This window comes from Scomber scombrus, chromosome 11 (assembly GCF_963691925.1).
Source record: "Scomber scombrus chromosome 11, fScoSco1.1, whole genome shotgun sequence".
In the NCBI taxonomy this organism is placed as follows: Eukaryota; Metazoa; Chordata; class Actinopteri; order Scombriformes; family Scombridae; genus Scomber; species Scomber scombrus.
In genome coordinates this window covers 18,281,063-18,305,091 of record NC_084980.1, presented here as the reverse complement: position 1 = coordinate 18,305,091, position 24,029 = coordinate 18,281,063, and the positions used below count along the sequence as shown (strand labels likewise).

The window sequence follows — 24,029 nt, the reverse complement described above, 5'->3', positions numbered from 1 at the left end:
ATATATTAGAAAAAATAGGTAAATATGACAATATTTTAATTTTCCTTCTCAGATAATTCAGTTAATTCAATTTATTATAAATCTCCCCTGGCCCAGGATTTTACTAATAATATCCTGTCTGATTACATTTACCTTGGGTAGGGGTACCCTTTCCCCCCCTTGTGTTTGCCCTGGCTATGGAGCCGCTGGCAGAGAATATGTGAAAAGGGAGGAGTATTAAATGACTTGAAATTCGACCACCAAAAATATTTTGGTGGTTGAGTCTTTGCTCACCGAGGAAAGACTTATTTGGAATAAACTACCACTGCACATTTGAGAGGCAAAAGACTAAAATCTAGACTAAAAAACATATATTTTCTTTTTATTCTATGGCCTCTACTGATCTCACTGGCTGGGAACTCAAATCACCAACTGTTTTTCTCTTTGACAAGTAGTCACCCCAACCTGTTTCGGTGATATAGTTTCTAGTTTTTACATTCCTAACTTCAACCACGTTGTTATATTAACATTATTATCTGTGTATTTTTGTGTGATGGGTGGGTGATTTACACTATAAATAAATTGGAGTTGAAAATGAAGTAGAAGTTAGTGGAATATTGAGCTTGTTTGCAGACGATCTTTTGCTGTAGCTAACAGATTTTGAGATATCTATCCCCGCTGGAAATGCTGTCTTGATAATCAGACACTTTATTTAGACAAAACAGAACTTATGTCTATCATTTTTAAGTGTAATTGTCTCACAATTTGCAGGAACTCAAATGGGGTAAAAACAATTGGGTTGCCAAATTAGCTTGAATCAAAATCTACAAAATTTTGCTTTCTATTTATATCAAAGTAAATTGAAACAAGATTGTCTACTAAGATTGTTGGTGCAATAAATCTTATCAAAATGTGGTGGGTGCCACACATTTTGGTTATCTTTTCAATACTAATATTATCCCTCCAAAAAATATTTCAAGATGGTATATATTATCGTAACAAATTGAATATGGAGTGGTAAAACCTCTAGATTGAAAGTTATTACATCTTTATAGAGGAGAAAGATGGCTGAACTTACCTGATTTATAATGATATTTAAACATATCCTTCCAAAGCTTTTATAAATATCGTATAGATATAAAATTATGAATTTCAAAATTGGAAGAATATATAGAAATAACTTATTTTCTAGAAGAAAGAAAAGAAAATGTTAGAATTCGAATTAAAATATTATCAGATCTAAAGCAAGTGGGTGGCATAAAATAAATGCAATTTTATCAGATCCATCAGGAATACCAGGCTGTACACAATTATGGAGCAACTCATGTATAAGAATTCAGAAAAGTGCATTAGTGTGGGCAATGTAGGAACTTTAAAGGTATCCAGCAGGTGAAAGATACTGAGATAGAGTATCTTTTGTACACGTAAAAAAAGAAAGAATTTGGAGGACAGGGAAGCCTTTAGGTATCTTCAGTTAAAACTCTCACATACACTTACTCACATACAGTTGAAGTTTCTCCACTTGTTTGTTTGTATGTTTGTTGTTTGTATTTATTTTTGCTTGTGCAGTAGTGCAGAGGATGTTTGTGGTGATTTGTTTTATTCTGGTAAGTAATAAAAAAAATAATTCTAAAAAGAGAATGAAATAAAACAATTTACATTGAACTGGAAGGCAGAGTTTGAGGCATTGATTCTTCCATAGGAAAAAAAACAACTTTCCATCCCTGTAGACATAATAGAAAGAGATTGTCACAAACCAAAGCAGCAACCAGAAACCTGAAAATATTTCTGAATTTAAGACAAACAACTGCAGGTAAAAAAAAAGGTTTAATTCGAACTCCTGTTCTATCTTTAGGCATGTGCATATAGAAAAAAATTGGATGTTGGATGTTCACATTTTGCCACACTGAGGGGATGAGGCTGTGAGGACTCCAGATTTCTGACTCTGAGGCCATAAAAATGATGACGCTCACAGCCACTTGCTTCCCTGTCCTGCGCAGGCCAACCTCATGGTTAACAGTACTGCCCATCCCCCTTCGTAGTTAACTCCCTATCCACAGCAGGATGAGCTGGTTGTAAACCACACCAGCTCTATTAATTAATTAATGTACCCTAACTGCAGAGCTGGCTCCCTCCATTGTGGTGGGAAAGCCTTGAGCCGCATGCAGTAGTGACTGCTGGTGTGCCTTCGGGTTCCTGCAGTGTGTGGGAAAGGAGGCTGAGATAGAGGAGAAGAGCAGCAGACAACTGTGGATGGGAGGAAACCGTCAGCACCATAGTCACTATTAATCACCCAGGGCCATTGTGGTCCTGTCCTGTAAACGGCGCCAGTGCAGGCAGGCAGACAGAGAGAAAAAGGGAGAGAGGAAGAAGAAGAGGGAGAGGGGGGGGGGAGGGTGGCTGCAGGGAGAAAGAAGGGGAGAGAATGGTTGGGGATCAGCCTGTATGCCCACCTCAGCTCCTACTGCGGGGCTGGGGAGCAGTGCTGTTGTCTCAGTGCTTGTCCTCCGTGTTCTCCCAGATCCCGGATCCTGAGGTAAGAGAGCCTGATACATCACTATGTCCTCCACAGGTTCCTCTGAGGAATAACCTGAGGATTATTCTGTGATGGGGGGCAGGTGGTCTGTTGTTTTATGTAATCCGTGTTTATTGTTAGGTTGCCAGACTTGTTTGTTGCCTTATGTGACGAGGCGAGAGTGAATGTTAAAACCTGATACATTATATTGTGTTACATGTAACAGCCAACCCACATGCGTGTTCTAGGTGCAAAAAGAAGGGTGAATGTAATATGTCCTGGCAGGAAGTTGTTTTTGCTTTGGGGCTGAGGTATAGATGGTTACATTTTGCAGAACAGGACTTCTACAGTAATCTGAAAATACCAACTGAAATCCTGTGTTTATGTTAATAAAAATGCATGCTGCTAAAATAGAGAATTGACATAGTAGTGACACTACTGAGTAACATTTTCTAAAATTAATATTGGTTGTGGTTGTATTTATTGAGATTTTAGAAGCAAAACTGTAGAAATAAATTAACCATGCCATTGCAATAAATCGAGTGGTGAAATAAAATGTAATACAACTCAGAAACTGGGAAAATATTGATTGTGAATAATACAAAAGATTATGTTCCTGGATACAGTTTTAATAAAGCTTGGATTATATTTATTTTTTTATGACTGAATAAACAGTGTGACATCCACATCTACTGAACTCTGATCTGCTGCAAACAAACACTTGAGCCTATTATAGAGGGTCAGGGAAAGTGCAAGAAACTTCTATTGATAGCCTCCATCTGGCTGCTTGAATGACGCATGAGTGTTTTCTAAAAGTGAAAAAAGTGAGGATTGAGTTGGAAACAGAAGATGCTTGATGGATAAACATACTGTAATGTTTATAGTGTGTAGTCGAATGTCAGACTATGAAAACTCATGAGTTATACTTTTTGTTTGTTTGGTTTGTTATGAAGGCTAATTTCTGTTCAGCTGAGAGCACAGAGGATGAGAGTGGCTTTAAACAACACAAATCCAAATACTGTAACCATGGCATGCCTCTGTTTTGACATTGTTTTGTAAATCATGACTAGTCGTTTGGTATTACTGTACATGTCTAATAACTCAACCGAGGTCCCAGTGCTGATTTTTTACTTTTAGATGTGAATCTTCCATTCACTTATACTAATTTTGCAAGTCTCTTAAGGATCTTCTGGGAAAAACAAAACAAAACACTTACTTGGGGTAGAATATCCAAACATGCCATTGAATATGTAATTAAACAAACTAACAAACTATCCAACAAACTAACCCACAAACAAAATTATGTCATCATTTTGGGTATTTAACAATGACGATGAGGTAACTTTAGGTCAGTATGGCTCTGAATCTGTTGTTTGTTCCATCAAAAGAAAACTTGAGGCTTACAACAACTAATCCTACCACATGAAATGCCCCTCAAGAGGAAAGGAATTAGTATTACATAATCATTCTTAAAGCAAAAAAATGTCATTATTTAAGGGCAGTGCTAAATATCCTCCTTAAGGCTAATCCTGTTGTGGGAGATGCATCAACACAATTGTAAACTCAGACCATTTCCCAAGCACATTCTTTGTTAAATTTCACAGCCCCTCTTGTGCCCTCTGCAAACTAACAGTATAGAGACCCTGAAGGCAGCATGTACTGTCACATTTGGCATGCTGGCATGCTGAAGCCAAATTAGGCCCGACAACCACAGGTTGTGTTGCCCTGGTGCTGATTCTCTCACAAGGCACGAAAGAGAGAGTTTTTGGTATCTGATTTATTTGGTTCCCTCTACATGTACTAAGACATGTACTCTCCTGAAACATTTTCTTATTAATAACTCATGTGCAAACACCTGCACATTATTATTTGACAAAAGTATTTTAGTTAATTTCTACCTAAACCAAAGCAAACCTTTTCCATTTCCTTTCTTATCCTCTGTAGAGCCTCTTGCCCCTGGTGTTTACTACCTGTCTTATTCTTAGAACATGTTTCTGTTTCACCACATAATGGAGCTACCAGTATAGGCAGCAAATGTAATAAGTGTCCATTTTCTGATCCATCGCTTGTTGCTTTACGGACTTAAGTATAGAGTTTCCAAAACAGGCTTGTATCATCCAATCGAGGGATCGATCAATATACAGCAGGCAGGGTGAAATCCTCTCAATGATTTTTATCAGGGAACCGATGCTTGGCTGTCTCCACCAAAATATGATCCAAGCCATTGATCTAAAACAAAGACACACACCTACGCATGCATTCTTTGTGCATAATTTTCCCTTACCCCCAGCTCTGCAGAGAGGTGTTTTGTGGGATAAGTGTTTGTTTTGGGCGTTATCAACTGAATTGTTGTGCAGGAAAGAATTAAGACATCTGTGATGATTGTGAGAATTCAGAGAAAATGCTGAAACATTTCCAAAAAACAAGCAAACTCAGGTTGCTTGGTTATATGCAGGTCATGTTTGTAGACCAGCACCTCTTTGGTTGGTAAGATTAAGGTGGTGAAAGAGCTTTTTTTGTTTTTTGTTTTACATTTTGCTCATGCCTTGAGTAAAATAAAAAAAAAATCAAGTTCAAGTCATTGATCAAGTCAGCTCTGTGGTTTTGACTTGGAGTCCTTGTGTTTATCAGGAACTGTATGTCAGCTCAGTTAAATGTCATAAACCTAAATAGATAAATAGTACATAAAAACAATATGTCAACCATTCCCACAAAGTATGGCATTTTGGGCTTGAAACTGAGTGCAGATTGTATGGTGAGGTTGTATAAAAACGTCAGACAAGTGCTTGAGGATGAGAGACTGAAATAAGCATTGGACTTCTTGACCACGTGACGTATGATAACAGGTGATTAGGGAATCTGTGGCTTTTTAAGGACTTCAAAGGCTTCTTTTATATCTGAATGGTGTTAATCTATGACTGTAATATGTATATTAGATTCAAAAAGGTTTCATCATTAACTCATTTGTCCTTCAAGTCAGGAAGATAAAGAAGTGACTGAAAAATCTTACACTAATTACTTAGCTGGCATAGATCAAAGTATGACAGAGAAAGCTGAGCATAAGTCTTAGATGATGTAAAGCTTGACTCCCACTCACTTTACTCTGTGAGGTTTTCTCTCCACTGTAAGGCCGATATCTGCAGGTTTATTTGTGTTGTGCAGACTTGTCTTATTTTAAGTGTTCTCTTTTTTCCACAGCTTTTACCCACAGATCCCCCAAAGAAGCCTGACCCCGTCAACTCAGAGACTGTTGTTTTCTGGGGGCTTCGGCTATGGCAGGTCATCGGCATCTTTTCAGTGTTTGCATTAGCAGTTGGTCAGTATATCTCATGCATTCATATTGTTGTCATCTTCTTGAAATAAATACTGCTATCTTAAGATATCACTGCAGGCAAAGGCCAAAGAAGTCTGTGCATACAATTATGGGTCCACTGTGTGATTATTAAGCACCATGGGATAGGAGTGCAGTGACTAATATATTGACAAGCGAGACACGGATCACTCTGGTGTTTCTGGGAGTCATCCAAGTAGTCGTACCTCTTGTTGACACGTAACTCTGAAAAAGTGGGTTCAAACGTGTTGTGTACAATGAAAATAAGCAGCAAAATATTCTTAAAGTTACACTCTTTAATATCACTTGAAGATTTTAAAAGGCTGTACTTATGTATCTGCAATCACTCGTAATTGCTTTTCTTAATGTGGAACCAATGTCTAATGTGTTCCTGTCAATTAGCTGTCCATACTAAACTGTGTATATTGATTCTTGTAAAAAGGTCTCTCTTAAAAAAGAGATCCCACTCAAGGAAACCATTTATTTGAATAAAGGATTAAATAAAAGTAAAAATCGTAACTGTAAAACAAAGAAAGGAAAGAGCTCGCTTTGCTTTTCACAATCTGTCTAATTTGAATCAAAATGACAAATCTTGAGTCAAAATGTGGATGTTTCTCAATCCAAACCAACATAGCATCAGTCACATTTTCTGATTCTGACTAACTAACTTACCTATTGTTTTTGACCTAACCCTTAAATACATACCTCAGGTCTTTAAACACCGGGGACCAAATAGTATGCTGTATCATTTATTTAATATTAGCCAAGCACACCCTCAAGTCGCAGTGAGTGTGTGTCAAATTCTCAGAATTGTTGAAATCATTGTTTTAATGATCAAAAGGTTTATAGGTATTTAAGATCCTATGGTCGGTAAGGGTTTTTTGATATGCAGGTAGCAGGCAATAGCCAGTTATGTTGCAATGACCAAAAGTGACCACTAATGATTGTTTAATAACTGTGTTTGCATTTGTTTTCGGAAAGTGTCACTCATTAAGCATCATAGTAGTAATCTGCACATATATAAAAACACATATAATAGGCTATGTTGAAAGATAGCAATTAGATTTCAAAAATATCAAGTCTGTATGCATTCAGAGGTTAAAATATTCCAACTCATCATTATCTTGTAAATGACATTGCAATGAATAACATATCTGTTGAACAACCTCTCCTCTCTCTCCATTTAGTTATCACTCTGTGCTGTATATTCAAATGTCGAATCCCAAGGACAAAAAAGGAAATTGAGGCACGGCATGCACAGAGAGAGGCTGCAAAGAAATACGCCAACACATTAGAGACAGTGCCACCTCTGAATGAACTGACTGAGATCCCAGGATGTAAGTACCTTTAGCTGATATCTTTTCAGTAATTATAAGACTATATTAAATTGGTAATATTCACTAAGGTACACAACGGCCTCTGATCTGATGTAGACAGTGGTGCTTTCCTTCATGTTTTGCTTATTTTCTCTTGTGCTGCTGCTTCTTTAAATACTCTGCACAGGTTACTTCAAATGATGATGGCTCCAAATGAGAAAATGGGAGATAAATGTTTGAAAACAGTTTGAACTTTAACACAGGGAAGAGGTGTGACATCAATAAATTGCACAGAGTACATGAAGTCCCTCATGACCGGTCTGTGATTGCTCTATACAAACGCACACATGAGAGATTTCAAAATTAGGAGGAATAACTTTCCTGTCCAGTTTTCTGCAGTACTGCAGTTTAGATTTGGGTCTCTACCTACAGTGCCTATAAAAAGTATTTACCCCCTTGGATGTTTGAATTGAATCATGGTTAATATAATTTGGCCGTTTAAAAAAAGAATATACAAGAAAACCTCTTTAATGTCAAAGTGAAAACAGATTTCTACAAAGGAATGTCAATTAATTAAAAATATATAATGTAAAATATGTGATTGCATAAATATTTATCCCCTTCAAGTCAGTATTTAGTAGATGCACCTTTGGCCGCAATCACAGCACTGAGTGTGTGTAGTCTCAATCAGGCTTACACATCTGGACACTGCAATTTTACTCCATTCTTCTTTGCAAAACTACTCAAACTCTGTCAGGGTACTCGACAACAGGCGTGAACAGTTGTTTTTCAAGTCCAGCAACAAATTCTCTGTTGGATTGAGGTCTGGCTCTGTCTCTGCCACTCCAGAACATTCACCGTGTGGTCCATTTCTGTGTAGCTTTCATTGTATGCTTCAGGTCATTGTCTTTCTGGAAAATAAATCTTCTCAGATGTCGAAATTCTTTTGCAGATTTTGCAATATTTTAGTGCATTCATTTTCCCCTCTACCTTTACAAGGCTTCCAGGGCCTGCTGCTGAGAAACATCCCCATAGCATGATGCTGCCATCGCCATGCTTCACGGTGGGGATGGTGTGTTTGTGATGATGTGCAGTGTTTGATGTCAGCCAAACAGCGTCTAGTTTGATCCCAAAAAGCTCCATTTTGGTCTCATCAGACCCAATAAACCTTCTTCCTGTTGACCTCGGAGTCTCCACACTCTTCCATAAAGCTACAGTTGTTGTTTGCAGAGTCTCTCCCACTTCAACTGCTGAAGCTTTGAACTCCTTCAGAGTAGTCACAGGTGTGTTGGTGGCCTCCCTCACCAGTCTCCTTCTTGCACGGTCACTCAGTTTGTGAGGACGGCCTGCTCTAGGCAGATTTACACAAATGCCATATTCCTTAATTTCTGAATGATGGATTGAACTGAACTCCAGGGGATGTTCAGTGACTTGGAATTTTTTTTGTATCCATCCCCTCACTTCTACTTTTCCAATAACCTCTTTTTGGAGTTTCTTGGAGTGTTCTTTTGTCTTCATGGTGTAATTGTAGGAGTACTGATGAACCAGTGACTGGACCTTCCAGAAACAGGTGTTTTTATACTACAATAACTTAAGACACATTCACTGCACTCAGGTGATCTCCATTTCACTATTTGTGAGACTACTATCACCAGTTGGCTGGACCTCTATTGAGTTAGGTCAGTCAGGGGGTGAATATGTATGCAATCATTTATTTTACATTATATATTTTTAATTAAAGGACATTACTTTGTATAAATCTATTTTCACTTTGACATTTTTTTTGTAAATTCTTCTTTACAAAAGCCACATTTTATAAAAGCAATAAAAGTGGAAAACATCCAAGGGGGTGAATACTTTTTGTAGGCACTGTATGAGAGGTGTATTTAATACCAGAATTTCATTTTGTCAAATCTACAGGGTCTTTCAGGACTTTTCTCTGTTGTGGACCCACTTTATGATTAAGGGGGGTCAGCTTCTTTTTTTTCTACAGCAGCTTTGATTTCTCAGCTTGTTGCTGTCTCTGCTTGTCACCTCTCAAAACTCACTGCCTTGTTATAATTATCTTACAATCTTCTCTTCTCTTCTCTTCTCTTCTCTTCTCTTCTCTTCTCTTCTCTTCTCTTCTCAACTCTTCTCTTCTCTTCTCTTCTCTTCTCTTCTCTTCTCTTCTCTTCTCTTCTCTTCTCTTCTCTTCTCTTCTCTTCTCTTCTCTTCTCTTCTCTTCTCTTCTCTTCTCTTCTCTTCTCTTTTCCCTTTTTCTTCTAGCCACCCCAGAAGTCTCTGCAGTACAGACAGTCTCTGAGCAGGTCCAAACTCAAAGTACTAACACGAGCCAGCTTTCAGTCAGTAGGGTCAGCGAGGAGCACCCCAGCTCCCTCACTTTGCCAGAGACAGGATGACTTTTTCCTCTCTTATCTTCTGCGCTCATCTTCCTTTGGAAACTTAAAAACATAGTGTATACATTGATAGCCATTCTAAAAGTATGCTTCATGCATCTATCGACCATCTATCCTGCAGTTGGTGAGACAGCAGTCCGACTTGTCCTTAAATCTTATAGTTGTAAGTGGAACTCAAAAACATGCATCTCTTGTTCAACTGCTGAGCATGTCATTTGAAATATATAGTTAAATAAAGAACGGATTTGAATTTACCCAAACAATTTACTCAATAGTCTAAATATAGTGCAGCAGTAACTGTGTGTCATACAAAACTGTAGCATGTAACATTTACTGTAGCTGCAAAATACAGATTGTACTATATTTGCACATATTATTTCTTTGGGGTTGGACTTTTGTATCTTGTGAGGCTTTCTTCTTCTTAAAGCTTGGATGTTTTTAAGATACTGTAGACAATGTTTATTTGCATGAAAATATGAGAGAAAATGTGAAAGAACATTACTTTGATAACTTTGATTTTCTGAGACACATACAATTGCTATTACAGTCACCAGTGAAAATGGTAATGCATGTCGCATGCCTAATTTCAAATGTGCTTTGTGTTCATCTCTTTAGCTTTGATTAAACTAAATTATTTACACTATCTTCAGCTAGTGTAAATGGAACATGATCATTGATGTCAACACTGGTCTCATCTATGATTAAATATTCTTGTTTCTACTTTTCTTCTTTCTCTCAGGAATTTGGTGTCTCTGGCCTGGTGTGTATCTAAGCCATTGTAGCTACTTAGTTGTGGCTTTTTCAAGTTTAGAACAATGACACATATAGAGACTGACATCTGCCTTGTCTTGTTTCTCTTGTGGACATATTATGCATTCGTGCGCACAAGTGCATTTGTTGGTTATTGTGTCTTTATTATGGAAGAAAAGGCACTGAGTTGTCAATACGTTTTTCCAGCATGATAACTGTGTCAAATAACATCTGCATTAGATGGGGGAAAAACACATTACATCACATGATAAACCTACTGTGGCATGAGCATCCATATCTCAAGTGTCATCACAGACAGCTGATCTAAAATGCATTGGAGTAAATCCTCTTCCGTGACTATAGAAGTAACTAGTCAACCGCATGGCCTGGAGAAGGGCTGAAGGGGAGGCACACTGACTGCAGCCATTATAACGACTGAGGACGATCAGCTGCTCTCAACCGTGAACTCCAAACAAACCGTAATGTAATGTTTGCTTCTGGATTAACTCAGAGATGGGAAACATAGAAATACATGCAAATATGCAAATAGTATTTGCAGCCTTTCTGCATTGGTTATGTCATATTGTTATCACTATTATGCAATATCTGAAAAATCAAATGACCACATGCGATAATAAGGAGTGAATGTATTATAATAGATTTTAAAGTGCCTTAGTCGGGACTAAGATAAAATTAAATTCACAAGCATAACTTTCTTTTTAAAATGAGGGCTTAATCATGACAAGCAACTTAAATGTTGTTTCAGAGCAATCAGTTAAAAACAACATCAAATAAAACATAGCAGGTATTTAAATATATCAAGAAATCCACACTCTTATCTTTTGGACGTGTGCATGAATATATTTTTCCTACTAAAAGGTATGTGTTGTGCATAAGTAAAGAGTCAGGCAGTCTGATTTTTTTTTAAGATGTTTGACACCCCCATTGAGAATTTCTCTGTGCCTCCATTTACACATACTTACCGAGCTGTTAAAACCTTCTGGGGCAAAATATGAGAAAAAAGTGGTGAGCCTTTCCAGTTTCACAGCCAATATCTGTTGCAAACACAGTGAGACAAACAAAAGGAAGGAACAAAAAGCTGCTGCGTTGTTAGTCTTTATCATACCTTTCTCATCATCTCCCTCAAAAACACTCACAACAATATTAAACGAAAACACAGGGACTGAAAAGGCCGAGTTGTGAATCAAAACCTCCTATCTGCTGCCCTCACTTATCTATCAACTCTCAGCAGACCTGCTGTTTCTATAGTGCAGACTCCATAATTCCAAGCAGCTGGAAAAGAAGAAATACTCAATGTCGCCAAACTGTTGCAGCTGTTGTTTTAACAACCCAAACACATTTTTACACATCTGCCGCCTATAGCTCTGAAGGGGCAGTGAGGAAAAGGTTGTTTGAGGTTCAGAGCACACCGACTGATGAGTGACAGACTTGCGAAAAGGAATTTGGTCCGGTTACAAGTCTCACTCTGTTCCTCAGGATGAGAAAACAAAATCATTCAAAAAAAAAACAGGCATTATTTAGGATATTAGCGTCATGTCTCAGATTCTGACAATGAACTATATTGTCCCAGTCACAGTGAACTCACTTTTTTCTAAATGTCACAATGCTAAAATGCACCGTGCCCTCGGGTTTTTATCAAAACAATTGTACCAGCTTTGACTGAGCTGATTTTTTGACATTTAGGGATGGTGTGCATGTCAGGGCCTTTTGTAGAAGGTGATGCTAACCTTTCATCATTCCACTGCCATACACAACCAGTGTGTAAACAACAAAAGGTTTCTTGAAAGAAGTATATGGATCCTTTACTTCCATTCTTTAACAACTAAAAGTCCTGTGTTCCAAATACTACTTAGATAGAGAAGCTTAGAAAAGTGCACTTTTAGTATGAAGTAAATGTGCTTGTTGTGCAAAGAAATTGCCCCTTTGACAGACTTATTATTGTATAAGACTTATTAGATTGTTAATTTAACTACTTTTTATAAAGTAGCATATAATAGAAATACGTGTGTGGAGTACTGATGCATCATCTCTGTAAGTTTTGTCAGAAGCAGACTGGTATGTAAAACAGCAAGATGAAAAGAGGCAAGAAAAAAAGAGACTTGTGAGTGAAAGAGAAATGCACAAGGATAAGAGTGCAAGACATTTTCAGAAATCAGCCAAAATTCAAGGAAATCTATTCATAAACATCTTGATGGTTGGTTGATTGTTTTAAGTCACTTGGATTACCCCTCACAACAACTTTTGACATTTGGTTTGTGTTTGTCATTTGGTTTCTTGGCCTTCGTTTGTGTATTTAGTGTCTCTGAGTCTGCAGCATTTGCAGAGCACTGGGAATATGTTTGCTTTGCTACTGAAAAAATAATACAAAAAGAAAGAAAAAAAGCTATGGAGCTCCTTTTGGCCTCAACTGCAGTCTTTTCTTTGAGCAATTTTCACAGTCTTTAAACAATAGTTGCTGAAGTGTAAAATGACTCAATTTTTCTTCTTCTAGATCTATATCACAGTCAGGTGTAATTGGTTAAATCTCGCCTGAGGCTGCTGTTACATGTTTTGGGGATCTGTTAGCTTTGTATCATCTGTTGTTTGGGGTGAACCTTTCATTTAGAGAATTCCTCTGTCAAATCTATTAAAAGAAACTGCTCTGGGCTTAAATGATCCAAGAAATGATTTGAAAATATCTCAAAATATATTATTTTTTCTTTCTCTGTAAAGGAGGGTTAGCTTTATAAGTTAGCTTTCATGTAAAAACAAAGACACCTTGATGCAAACAAATTAAATGAAGCATAACAACATTATAATTAGATTTATAAAAGAAGGAGGCTGCAGCCCACGGTATACTTTGCATTTAAAGGTCAATAGCTTTTGGACATTTAAGAGTTCAGAATCTCCACATGCAGTCAAACTGTTTTAAGATTACTTTCGCATACATAATTTTATGCATAATTAGACAGGTTTGGGCTTCAGATAAGATGTAATGTCTGTTAGAGAATATAATGCAGAAGTAGTAACATTTTGGAAAATGGAAAATACACTTATTGGCTTTCTTGCCAAGAGTGACTTGAGAATATCAATACCACTCTAATATTTGTCCATTAAATATGAAACGAAAGGTTTACTTAGCATAAAGACCGGATGGCTAGCCAGGCTCCAAAGGTAATAAAATCCAATTACCAGCAGCTGCAAAGCTCACTAAAAATAATTAGCTAATTGTTTCTTGTTTGTTTTTTCCGTACAAAAACCAAAGTGAAACAAGTTTTGGTTTTATAGAGGGTTATGTGCTAGACTATTTCTTGGTGGAGTACAGTAACTTCCTGTCACACTAAAGTCACCTCTGGTTGCCTGGTGTAAGCACATCAAGTAAATTTTATGCTTCGCTTTTTGTACGAATTAAAATGAGACATGTGATATTAGTGATATTTAGAAGTGCTGGTGGGTGGATTTTGTTACATTTGAACAGAGCTAGGCTAGCTGTTAACCCCATTTCCAGTCTCTACGCTCAGCTATTATAACTGGTGTTTGGCTGTTGCCTTACCAGACAGATATTAGTGTGGCATCATACTCTCAACAAGAAAGTGAATAAGCATATTAAAATGTTGACCTATGCCCTTAGGTCCAAAACAGATTTTTCTTTTTGGAAATATTTACTAATTAAGTGTACTTTCCTTCTGCTCAGTTTCCTCAGTCCCTTCACTTCAAGGTGATATTTATCATCACTACCTCTGTTAGTCATGTACATCTGGATGTCACCTCTTGAAGAATAATGAGAAAGACATTATCTCTATTGAAACATATGAATCTGACTGTAAACTTTTGTTCTTATTCGCGGAAACTCTTCAATCCCATTAAAAGAGTAAATCGACCATGCTTATTAGAACAGATAGAAACAGATGTTCCTTCATTTCATGCAACCTACTTAGCACAACATTATGTTGGATTAAATTCTGGCTTCCAGTTACTGTTAAAGGCAGGATCCTGGTGATACCTGTTGTTGCCGTGATGCTTTCAACCTTCTTTGGCTTGTTTTCCTGCAGCTGCAAAAGTGGAAGAAAAGGAGGAGGTGACAACAGTCTCCGGGAAAGTGGATGCTGATAAAGGGGAGAAGAAGACCAAGGAAGGCAAGAAGGAGGGCAAAAGTGCCAAAGAAAAGAAAGGAGATGAAAACGATGCATCAGCAAAGAAGAAGGGTGAAAAGGGAGCATCCAACAAAGAAGGTGGTGAAGGAAAAGGGAAGAAATCTGGAGAAAAGGGGGACAAAGGGGAAAAAGGGGAAAAAGGAGAAAAAGGAAGCAAAGGAGGGGCTAAAGGGGGAGCCAAGAAAGCTCAAAAGTGACCTCTGCCTTCCATGGACAAAAACTGAAAAGGATAATTTTGCATTTTTCACAGCATTTTCTTCTTCTTTCTTAATATGACATTTGTAAAATAATATATTTAAAGTAAATAAAACTATTACATAAAAATGCCTTATTGATATTTTGTTTTCAAACTTCAAACTAGTGAAAGAATAGATCACAAACACAGTCCTGCTAACAACACTGTACAGTAAAATTATAGGTTTATTGTCTTATTCACAATTCACTGACGAACATTAGAGACCAGAAAACATCATTTTTAATTTTATTCCAAGTTTACACTGATATCTACAACGTGCCTAAATCACTATGCAGTGATGAGAAGGTTAGATGTATCTTAGCAAACACTGCCCACATACTGTATCTAAAGCATGAAGACCAATGTCTGCTCCACAGAGTACATTTCGGCACAAGATAAATAAAGACATGAAACACACTTTTATACTTCCATGAGAGGTATTTGAAAACAACAAAATACATTAGCTCTATGATTATTGGCCTTACTGTACACTTAATTCCAAAACACAATCATTTTACATGATACAATCAGAACAAAATACTGTATTATAGGGTATTAAAGTGCTCAAATATAATTTTCCAAGTGTTTTTTAATGAAAGATTTTCATGCTCTGATACCGCCCACCCTTATAATTAAAGATGTCTAGAAACTGTCTGGATTACACAACACTAACATAATGTTTACTTGGCAATTAGCAGAAAGCCAGATTGGATTTGTAGAATAACCTCATCTCAACTGCAGGTTTTTTTATGTTTTATGTAATACAGCTGCACTCCTGAATGGGCTGCACACTCAGAATACCAGAATACCTGCTCAAAGAAGCCAGTACAACATGAGAAATCCATCTTATGTGACAGTAAGATACTATATTATCAAGTGCTTAAGGTTTCGCTTAACCTCAGTTTTTTTCTTTCTACATCAATGTGGCATGTAGCATGACCAATCCTCATGGAAATGTTCAAGTTGGGTCCAATTAGAGGCCCTTAAGGGCCAAAATGCACTTCTCAGAATTCGACTGCTAATTAGTCAAAATGCGCAGCAATCTGCCCAGCCGTAAATGAACGGTTGGAAGCTGTCTGACTCAAATGTGTGATGTGGATATTTCTAAAAATGAAATGGTGATATCCTACATTTTTGTTATTGTCAAAAAATACCATTAAAAGACCTATGTGTCAGTATTTCTTAATACATTAATATTTCTCTATACTGCCTTTTCTCTTAGCCCAAAATTGAGGATCTTTTTGTTTAATTAACAAATGTATTCAAATATAAAAATACATACAAATGCATTTTCATTCAAAACAAAACAAAAAACAAACCTCAGCAGTAAATCGTGCATTTGGTGGGGACTATTTTCAGCTGTGGAATACCACATACTACACATTTTATGTACTAGTGAGTATTTATGACAGTGTTTGTTATCAACTAAACATAAACTACACTTCCCATGTTCGTAATATTGAAAGAACATGTCACCTTGTGAAATAGTGTGGCTCCTATGTGGCACCATTTTGACAGTGTTTGGAAACAATGGAGGTCTGTGACACAGAGGAATATCAGACTCTGGCTGCAGAGACATTACTTGTTAATCACTTCATTACTGATTTTGGTCTTTTCATGGGGTCTTTTTTAATATAACATGAATATAGAATATTACCAGACTTACAATATAAGCATCTGCATTGTGAATAATGTTTGTAAAGTTGCGTGGTTTATCACAAAGCAATCTGCAGCAAAAGTTTGAATTAATTTTAGTGTTATCTAAATCTAGTCATGCAGAGAAAACTGCTGGATAGACATTGAAGGAGTACAAGCTGCAGCAGACCAGGCTTTAACCTTTGGAAATTGAATCAAACCAAACATCTTAATGGATCTAGCAACAGGTGGGTCAAATCTGGGAATCAGTTAATTGGGTACATAGGGTTAACTTTGGTCATGTATCAGCTAAAGCTAAACTGTGAGGTAAAACTCCTTTATCTCATTTAGGCAAGGAGCTCAAATCTGATCTGAGTCACATGCCTGTCAGAGCTTTTAGTCCAAACCAAATGGCGACTAATTCAGCTCTTGGGATGTGAAAACTAATTCCATGGTTAAGTCAAAAATCCAAGTGCAGGATTTGAAAGCCACAAGACTGCCTTTAATATTAATGGTCTCAGTCAATTGTTACTAAGCTACTGAGGGTTTGTTAATGGTTTTCTCATGCCTCACTGTTGTGCACATGAAACTGAGTATTTAAAAAGACACTTCAATCTGTGTGTGTGTGGGTGAGGGTGTATATCAACACTTTTATATTGACATTTTCTTACACTAGCTACCAGTAGCAAATATTTCTGGAGGGGTAATTTTACTGCACCTTTAAGACTTTTTGGTTGCTGTAAACAAGATGGTGGATGAAAACACAAGGAAATGCTGCAAAATCCCCTTTTCTCTGGCAGCAGATCATGCCTTTTCTCTTTGGTATAATAGATAATGTGACTTAACCTTCTGTGAACCATGCCGGTCGAGTGCAGTAAGTTACAAGTTACAGAGTTTATAACACCTTGTGGAATGCTTCATTAAATGCTTGTCTGAATGCCCTCTGACACCTGTAAATATATTCAGTTTTGTTTTGGACTATATACATAATCAAATATTGCAAACATTCTGTAAACGAACACATGAAAAAAAATACACTGAAACATAGCTTTTGAACATATTCATACACATGAACACTATTAGCTCATAATTAGAATGTATTTCTGATCTTTGTAAACATTGTGACTTGTATATACATCAAAAAGCAGCATAACACTGGACCATCTGTAAAAATTACTGTGTTATTCATTTCTGGGTTTTCCTTCATAGCCACCAAAAATGTCACTCTTGGAATTCCAGGGGAATCTGAGATTTTCTTGGATTCCTCTTTTAATTAACATTCCAATGGAAAATATGACCGTTTCCTGCGCCCTGTGTTTTTTGAGTGGGGTCTTTTCCTTTGAAAAATTTGAAGAACACCGTAGAGCTCTCCTATACCTCAGCTAACACCGAATCCAAAGAGTGAGATGCTCTTCAAAGAAATATTCTTACTTTGGCATCATGTTGTGTGAATGTATGTATGTACGTGTGTGTGTACATGTGTGTGTGTGTGTGTGTGTGTGTGTGTGTGTGTGTGTGTGTGTGTGTGTGTGTGTGTGCGAGTGTATGTGTTTGTGTGTGTGTGTGTGTGTGTGTGTGTGTGTGTGTGTGTGTGTGTCAGGGTATTTTGGGAGAGAATGTGAATATGAAACATTCATTTGAACTCTATGAGATCTATTGTTGTTAGACAGATGAATACTGGGTCATTCTAAACAGCAGAAACTGTACATTTCGAGAAATAAAAATGAACACAGCCTTATATAACATACCAACATCCTCTGGAGAGAAATGCTGACCATGCTAAAACACCACTTTAAAAGTATAAAAATAGGTGTGCAACAACAGAGGACTTCAATTACCTGAGTACCTTCCCTTTTACACTGAAGTGGATTTAAGTCAATGCAGAACAAAAGCCAGAAAAGATGAACAGATTCCTCAAAAAAGCTAGGATTAAAATTATTTTAAACCAAGCCTACAATTAGTTGACTCACACCGACTTAATCCTAAAATTCAATCTGTTGAAATTACACACACATGTGCCACTAAGTGCACTCAAGATCCACCTGGCTTTAAATATGTGATTAAGGCTGTTCCTGGCAATTAATTAACCCCAGTCTGATTTATGCACAAAAACTGAGCACATGACACAAAAAAAAAGATAACAATTATGGCAGTGGAAAAGAAATAAGACATGGCAGTCTGTTTTCGGCCTTTTACACATTCACTGTGGCAGGTGCTTTGTGAAAGAGTTGAGAGTATTTGCCACAACTGTAAGGGTCATCATCCTTTAATAAAGGCGGTCCAGCTCACAAAAGTGATACACCCTTTATGCCTTGAGAAAAAACTGGCAGTGTTGGTGCATGCAGCCTTCCCCTTCAGACCATCCTGAGACTGTTTCATGATTTTTTTTTGTATCCCTACACACAGCGCCCTTGAGGTCACATGACTGTCTCCCTCTCCTCCTCCACCACCGGTGAGGGTTTCTCGTCCTCACAGGGTCGCGTATGAGCAGAATGCTCCTCTTCGGGGATGTGGAGCTCCTGTCCCGATGAAGGTATAGAGTTCTCTGAGACAGAGCCGTTCTTCACGTACCCGGGGAGGTTCCGATGCCCGTTCACAGACACCGGCCCCAGTCTCGTGGTGAGGTGGAGGGCCAGTGGTCCTCTGGCGGTGACGTTGGTAACACTGGTGTGTGATACCATAGGTCCATAGCTGTAGGTGTTACTGCCACTCCGAGCTTTTCTCTTGAAGTCCAGGGCCAGAGTCCTCCTGCTCCAGGACTTTTTGATCTCAGCTTGCACCTTGGAAGAGAAGAAATTATTTAGTTGTGTAAGAGCTGAAATATTATGCAGCAATTTTTGCTATAACATGCTTAACTTTTTGAGTTCTTACCTCCCCATTGCAAAAGCAGTAGATAATCGCTACTAGGAATCCCTGGAAAAGACAAGAGGATAATTTTACTTGCTTCATCTCTGAATTTCCAGGGCAGCTATCTTAAGTATGTGCTTGATATGACATTTTAGGTGTATTACTGGACATTTAATATGATATGTTTAATCACCGGCCACCTCTCTCTTTCTCGTTATCTTAATTAAATCCTGATCAGGTCAATAAGATTAATTAAACTTGAAAGGGTTCATTAATATTCACGTGGGAACCTGGAGTTACAGTTGCATTGCTGGCATTTAACCGCAGTGGCTTTACCTGGAAGGAGTTGAACAGCATCTCGTAGTGCATCTGGATCTGCCAGGGAACCCCAGACACTTCTGTATAAGGCATGGCATTGAATATAATGTAGTGGACGCCAAACAGTGGCATCAGCACCAACGTGGACTTCAACAGTTTTCTGTAATACACAATAGTAATATTTTATAATCTCGGAAAAACCAAACAACCAAAAACCCACCTATTTTCACACCATTTGTACAGTTTAGAGCTAAACATTTTTATAAATCTAGAGCTCACCAACTCAGTTGATAAATCAATTAAATGATCAACAGAAAATGTATTTTAAAATAATTTATGAATCATAAAAGCCAAACATTCTTTAATTTCAAAGTACTGATATGTAATTATATGATATGACACTAAATAATATGTAATGCTAATTATCATTAGTTGCAGCCTTACTTTGGTTCCATGCAGCAAAGGTACATTGTTATCTACCAATTGCAGTCGTCATTTTAGAGACTATCTCATGATGCAAATGCAGTCTGCGTAAAGGCATTCATGATTTTATCACACTGGCAGTGATGTGGTTTACGAATGCGTCATATGATGAATGAATCAGAAGAAGCAGCTACCCAAGTAAGGCTGATAAATGTAAATAATCATTTAACACAATACTACTACTCAGTACCTGTACTGTTGCCTTGTGTCACACCTTCCAGCATTTGTTTCTCGTAGTTTAGTTGCCAAGACTCTGATGATGTTCAGAAATAACATAAAATTAACCTGAATAGGAAATAGAAACATAATGGTATAATTAAGAAGTGTCATTATAGACATAAAAAGGTGTCTTATCCAGATGCTGTAACGCCACAGGTGCTGTGAAATACTATCATTTCCTACACAGCAGGGGAAAGTAGCAAGCAGCACATATACTCACCACTACGGCTGCCAGGATAGGCACTTGATATATCCATTTCAAATTGCCTGCACTTAAATCCCAACACCTGCAGTAGACAAACAGCAACAAAATAGGGATCAGCAAGAGATAAGTTCAGATCAAGTTGCTAAGAGTGATAATCCAGGATCCCTCTGCTCCACTCTGGTATCTCTAATGATCACTGCCATAATTTCACAAAATGATATGACATCCATTCTCAAATGACATGGCGTTTCAGCTGCTGGATAGTAGCTTAGCTGTGAGCTCTCAGCTCTAAAGTCTTCAGTGTTCCATAGAGCCCATGTGGAGGAAGCAGATAGTGGCAGTCAGAGGATGTTGAGGGCCCGCCAAGTTGGTTTCAGTTTTGCCTGCTGAGCTTTGCCCATTCACAAGTGGAAGGTAAATCCACTTAAAGGGAAACTGCTGGATTTTTCAACCTGCACTCTGTTTTCTATCATTTGTGGCTAAGTGACTAATGGAGACAACAACTTTTGAAAGTGGTCCAGTTTTGAGTAGGAGTTCTGCAGCCAGCAGGAAGCAGCATGTAATCCTTTGAGGCAATTGCGCTCTGTGTATTTATGTCCACGAAAAGTGCTTGTTTTTGCATCTGACAGGTTCAGATTGTTATTATAAATCTCTGACAACATTATGGAAACATACTTTACCTTTCACTTGATCCAGTCTTTTTGTTACTGTGTCTGACCAAGTCTTGCTCAAATAGAAGTCTCATTCTAAAATCAAAGTTGTTATCAAAATCAGCTCAATATTCAGCCACAGAAGGAGGAGTTATTGTGTTGGACTATAGAAAGTTTAACTTAGTGTTATCTAAAATATTTTTAAGGCATGGCTGAATATCAAGCTGCTTTTGACAATAACTCAACTCTCATGAGATTTCTAAATGAGACTTGTCCTTCAGCGAGACTTGGTTAGACACAATAACAAACTCAGTGTGGTCCTTTCCATAATGTTCCGTAACACCTATAACAACAATCTAGGCGTATCAGTGGCAAAAACAAGCTAGGGGACGTATATTGACAGGGCACAATTGCCCCCCATCGGATTATATTGCAGCCGGTTTCATAGTTGCCACCTTCAGCATTGTCGCTTGATACTGGACCAATTTCCAACTGTTTCTCCATTAGTCACCTAGACACAAAATGATGGGAAAATATGGTCCAGCTTGAAAAATACAAAAGTTTCTTTTTAAATTCTTCTTACAAGGATTTCAAACCTGTTCTTAATCTATATAAATCCATGTTTGGTAATGATTTGTGAATTGTGAAGTCTAGCCTTTGTAAATTTAAGTCCTTGAAATTCAGACCTGTGTGAAATGCTGCTGTTTGTATGTGGTATTTCTGTTCACATCTATCAATAAATGAAATCATTGATGCAAAATGTGCTCCATCATTAACTGTTTGTGCCTGCCTTCCTTCCTTCAAGGAACCTATGACCTTAGTATTCCCATATTGAAGTTTAACAAGATTATTATGCAGATCACTTACTCTGTGTCTGCAAATGTGGCTCTCACAGTTGCCCAAACTGTCACAAACATAGCTGGTACTCCTGAAAAAAATAAAATCATGATAAGATCGCCATCACTGCGTGATATTACTCTATGATTCCATACAACAAGTCCATAATGTTCTCATATGGGTAGAACATAGGTAGCACAGCATCCACATTGTATGCGCTGTGCTTATGTAACTAATACGCACAGTGTGTACAATGCAGGAACTGTAAAGCCCATCCATATTCATGCTGTTTTTTTACATGGACATGAGTTAGTTTCCAGGGTCTCCAGTTAGTTATTAAAACAAAAATAGCAAGGGATTTCCTTTGTATTTCTTGTGAAACGTCAATGCATACTAATTTGTCCCTTCAACAATTAAATATCTTACATAAGATTTAATTTGCATGGTATTAAATCACATGGTATCAGATGAATGCAAACAGAATGGGAATGAAGCAGGACTCACCCCATCCAATCAGAGTAAATCCCCAAAGATACTTTCTGTCTGAGAAGAAGGTCATAAAGATGAGGCTGTGGAGATATAGACCCTCAACAAGGATCCAGTAGTAATTGGTCGCCAGAAAGTACATGAACAAGGTTACAGCCGCCTTGCAGCCAATCTATGTACAAACAGCGAGAACAGAACACAAAAATGTAGATGAGAATGGTACATTTTGATTTCATTGATTAACTCTGATTCAGTTTGTATAGAGCAGCTATTGCATATATAATCATAATGGAGCCAAGCAAAACTCAAAGAGCCCAACACAAAACGCATGTTTAAAGTACCTTCAATTCAAGGTCTTAGATTCAAGGTCCAGAAGTGTAATATTTGGTCACGGTCTGGATGTGTAATAATAATAATAATAATAATAATAATAATAATAATAATAATAATAATAAATAAGTGTAATGTATTCAATGTTTGAAAACATCAAATGTAGGTAGGTACATAATACTGTAGGTATATTGTGCATTTAAAGTTTGAACAGTATGATATTAATGTTTGGGAGTTGAGTATGTATTCAGGGTTTAGAAGTACAGACAGGACTCAAATTTTCATGATGGGTGACAAATTACAGGAAAAGCCTACATAAAGTCTCTTAGTAAGGTGTTGGGCCAACATGTGCTGCCAAAACAGTTTCCATACACCTTGGCATTGATTTTACAAGACTCTGACCTCTACTGGAGGGATGAACACCTTTCTTCCAAAAGATATTCCCTCATTTAGTGGTTTGATGATGGTGGTGGAGAGCACTGTCTAACATGTTGTTCAAAAATCTCCTGCGTGTTCAGTTGGTTTGAAAACTGGTGGCTGTGAAGGCCACAGCATATGATTCACATTATTTTCATACTCATTAAACAATTCAGTGATCCCTTGTGCCCTATGGATGGAGGCATTGTCATCCTGGAAGAGACCACTCTGATCAGGATAGAAATGTTTCATCATAGGATGAAGGTGATCACTCAGGGCAACTTTGTATTGATTTGCAGTGACCCTTCCCTCTGAAGGGACAAGTGGACCCAAAGCATGACAGCAAAATGCCCCCTGCAGCATAACAGAGCCACCAGATCCCCTCACAAGCATTCAGGCCTGTACTGTTCTCTCAGTATAGGCCACACATACACTCATCTACTTGTTGAGAATATGGTGAAAGATGACTCCTCTGATCATATCACCTTTTTCCACATCTCTGTAGAGCAGCCCTTATCATTTTTGTACCACTTAACTCTTAAATGTGCAATCATCTTTGTAATGAGGGATTTATGCACTGCCACCCTACTCTAATATCCCTCTCTATGTAATTGTCTCTTCTTGCTGACACAGTCTGATCACGTCCTACACTGACATTCTCAGTCACCTGAGGGAGAGTTGCTCTTCTGTTTTTCCTCACATATCACACTAATACACGAGCATCACGGTCATCAAATGTGTGCTGTTGGCCACAATTTCCGAGCCTATTTACTGCTGTCTGTCCCATTCATCTAAATACAGGGTTTGACTGTCACTTTAGTTCCTATAAAAAAAATTCCTATGGAAAATGAAGCACCAGTAAGTTGAGCAATATCTGTAACTGAAGCTCCTGCCATCCGTGCCCCAACAATAAACCCTCTTTC

General features: G+C 37.7%; 2 protein-coding genes across 2 annotated transcripts in view; one reads left to right on the top strand and one right to left on the bottom strand.

The window, feature by feature from the left end:
• Positions 1-2,404: 2,404 nt before the first annotated feature.
• tmie (transmembrane inner ear) lies at positions 2,405-14,641 on the top strand. The gene is made up of 4 exons (XM_062429504.1): positions 2,405-2,515; positions 5,693-5,810; positions 7,013-7,162; positions 14,343-14,641. Exons 1-4 carry the CDS (start codon positions 2,405-2,407, stop codon positions 14,639-14,641), a joined length of 678 nt encoding a protein of 225 aa, XP_062285488.1.
• A 4,004-nt stretch (positions 14,642-18,645) lies between these two features.
• Positions 18,646-24,029, bottom strand: part of pth1r (parathyroid hormone 1 receptor) — a 44,862-nt gene continuing 39,478 nt past the window's right edge. Inside the window, exons 7-13 of the mRNA XM_062428908.1 lie at positions 22,378-22,531; positions 21,904-21,964; positions 20,402-20,468; positions 20,153-20,247; positions 19,498-19,639; positions 19,186-19,227; positions 18,646-19,094 (exon numbers count right to left, since the gene is read on the bottom strand). Coding sequence (XP_062284892.1) covers positions 18,732-19,094; positions 19,186-19,227; positions 19,498-19,639; positions 20,153-20,247; positions 20,402-20,468; positions 21,904-21,964; positions 22,378-22,531 — 924 coding nt within the window. The 3' untranslated portion in view covers positions 18,646-18,731. The remainder of the gene's footprint in view (positions 19,095-19,185; positions 19,228-19,497; positions 19,640-20,152; positions 20,248-20,401; positions 20,469-21,903; positions 21,965-22,377; positions 22,532-24,029) is intronic.